The sequence below is a fragment of the Myotis davidii genome, unplaced genomic scaffold, assembly GCF_000327345.1.
Source record: "Myotis davidii unplaced genomic scaffold, ASM32734v1 scaffold174, whole genome shotgun sequence".
In the NCBI taxonomy this organism is placed as follows: domain Eukaryota; kingdom Metazoa; phylum Chordata; class Mammalia; order Chiroptera; family Vespertilionidae; genus Myotis; species Myotis davidii.
Genome location: NW_006289087.1, coordinates 1,856,969 through 1,858,259, shown reverse-complemented (window position 1 = coordinate 1,858,259; position 1,291 = coordinate 1,856,969). Strand labels below are relative to the sequence as shown.

Sequence of the window (1,291 nt, the reverse complement as noted above, 5' to 3'; positions counted from 1 at the left end):
GGGGGGGGGTGCGGGGGGAGGACCTGGGGACGGGGCGGCGCTAGAATTCCCATCCGCACCTCAAGTCCACGCCCCAGCAGGGATGGGGGAGGCCTTGTGTCAGATCGGCCAAAGTTCCAGACCTTCCCTCCCAGATCTGGGGAGAGTGACTGAGTGTCTGCTATTTTATTTCATTTCATTTATTATTTTTAAATTTTATTTATTTTTATTTTGTTACTTTATTTTTAATTTTGTTTATGTTTATTTTGTTATTTTATTTGTAATTTTGTTTATTTTTATTTTGTTATTTATATTTATTTATTTATTCGTTCGTTCATTCATTCATTCCTCATCCAAGGTTATTTTTCCATTGATTTTTAGAGAGTGGAAGAGAGAGGGAAAGACAGAGAGAAATATCGATGTGAGAAAAACACATTGATTGGCTGCCTCCCGCACACGCCCCGACCAGGGCTGGGGATCGAGCCTGCAACCGAGGCACCTGCCCTTGACCAGAATCGAACCCGTGACCCTTCAGTCGGCGGGCTAACGCTCTATCCGCTGAGCCACACCGGCCAGGGCTCGGTCCCATGTTTAGTACCTTTAATACTCGTGCACTGTCCTTTGAGAAGGAGATCTTTAGGAGCACCCGTTTGGGAGAGAAGTGAGAGCCTTAGAAGCAAAATGGGGTTCACAGCGCTGTTTCTCTTCACAGCAGCGACGATCAGCGACTTAGCTGTGTGCTCTCTGCATTCTTATTACCAGCTTCTTTCATTTTCCTTCCAAAACTTGAACCATTCCAATATTTTCGTGTTTGATAGGATCATTATAACTTTGGCCTGCGGGCCCTGAAGACAATTATAACAATGGCAGGGAAGAAGCGGAAGTTTAAAAGGTCAGTTGCATTTGGAACCGTTAGGTCCGTGGGAATGACACAGCGCCGGGCCGATAACCGGGGTGGGACCATTCTCTACCGTAAAGCAAGATCTTTTCCGGGAAAAGGTGTGGAAAGGGTCAGGTTACTCCCTAGGACCCCAGCCATAAAGCCTGGAACGCTCTCGCTCTCCTAGAGACGTTTAATAAATCGTTATGTTATTGTCCACCGGCTGTTAATTAGCCAGAATTCATTTCTGTTGTTTGCAGCTACAAAAGAAAATCTGCCTTAGGTCAGAATAAAACACACACACACACACACACACACAAATAAACAATCCTCTACGATGGTTGCAGCCCCCATCCCTGAATCGGTGACTGCGAATGACATGACCCTGACTTTGCCGAGAAGTCAGAGCCCATCCCTGGAGCTGGGACCAGA

General features: G+C 46.3%; 1 protein-coding gene across 1 annotated transcript in view; it reads left to right on the top strand.

The window, feature by feature from the left end:
* Positions 1 to 1,291, top strand: part of DNAH14 (dynein, axonemal, heavy chain 14) — a 157,968-nt gene that overhangs the window by 58,170 nt on the left and 98,507 nt on the right. Inside the window, exon 30 of the mRNA XM_015562337.1 lies at positions 798 to 871. Coding sequence (XP_015417823.1) covers positions 798 to 871 — 74 coding nt within the window. The remainder of the gene's footprint in view (positions 1 to 797; positions 872 to 1,291) is intronic.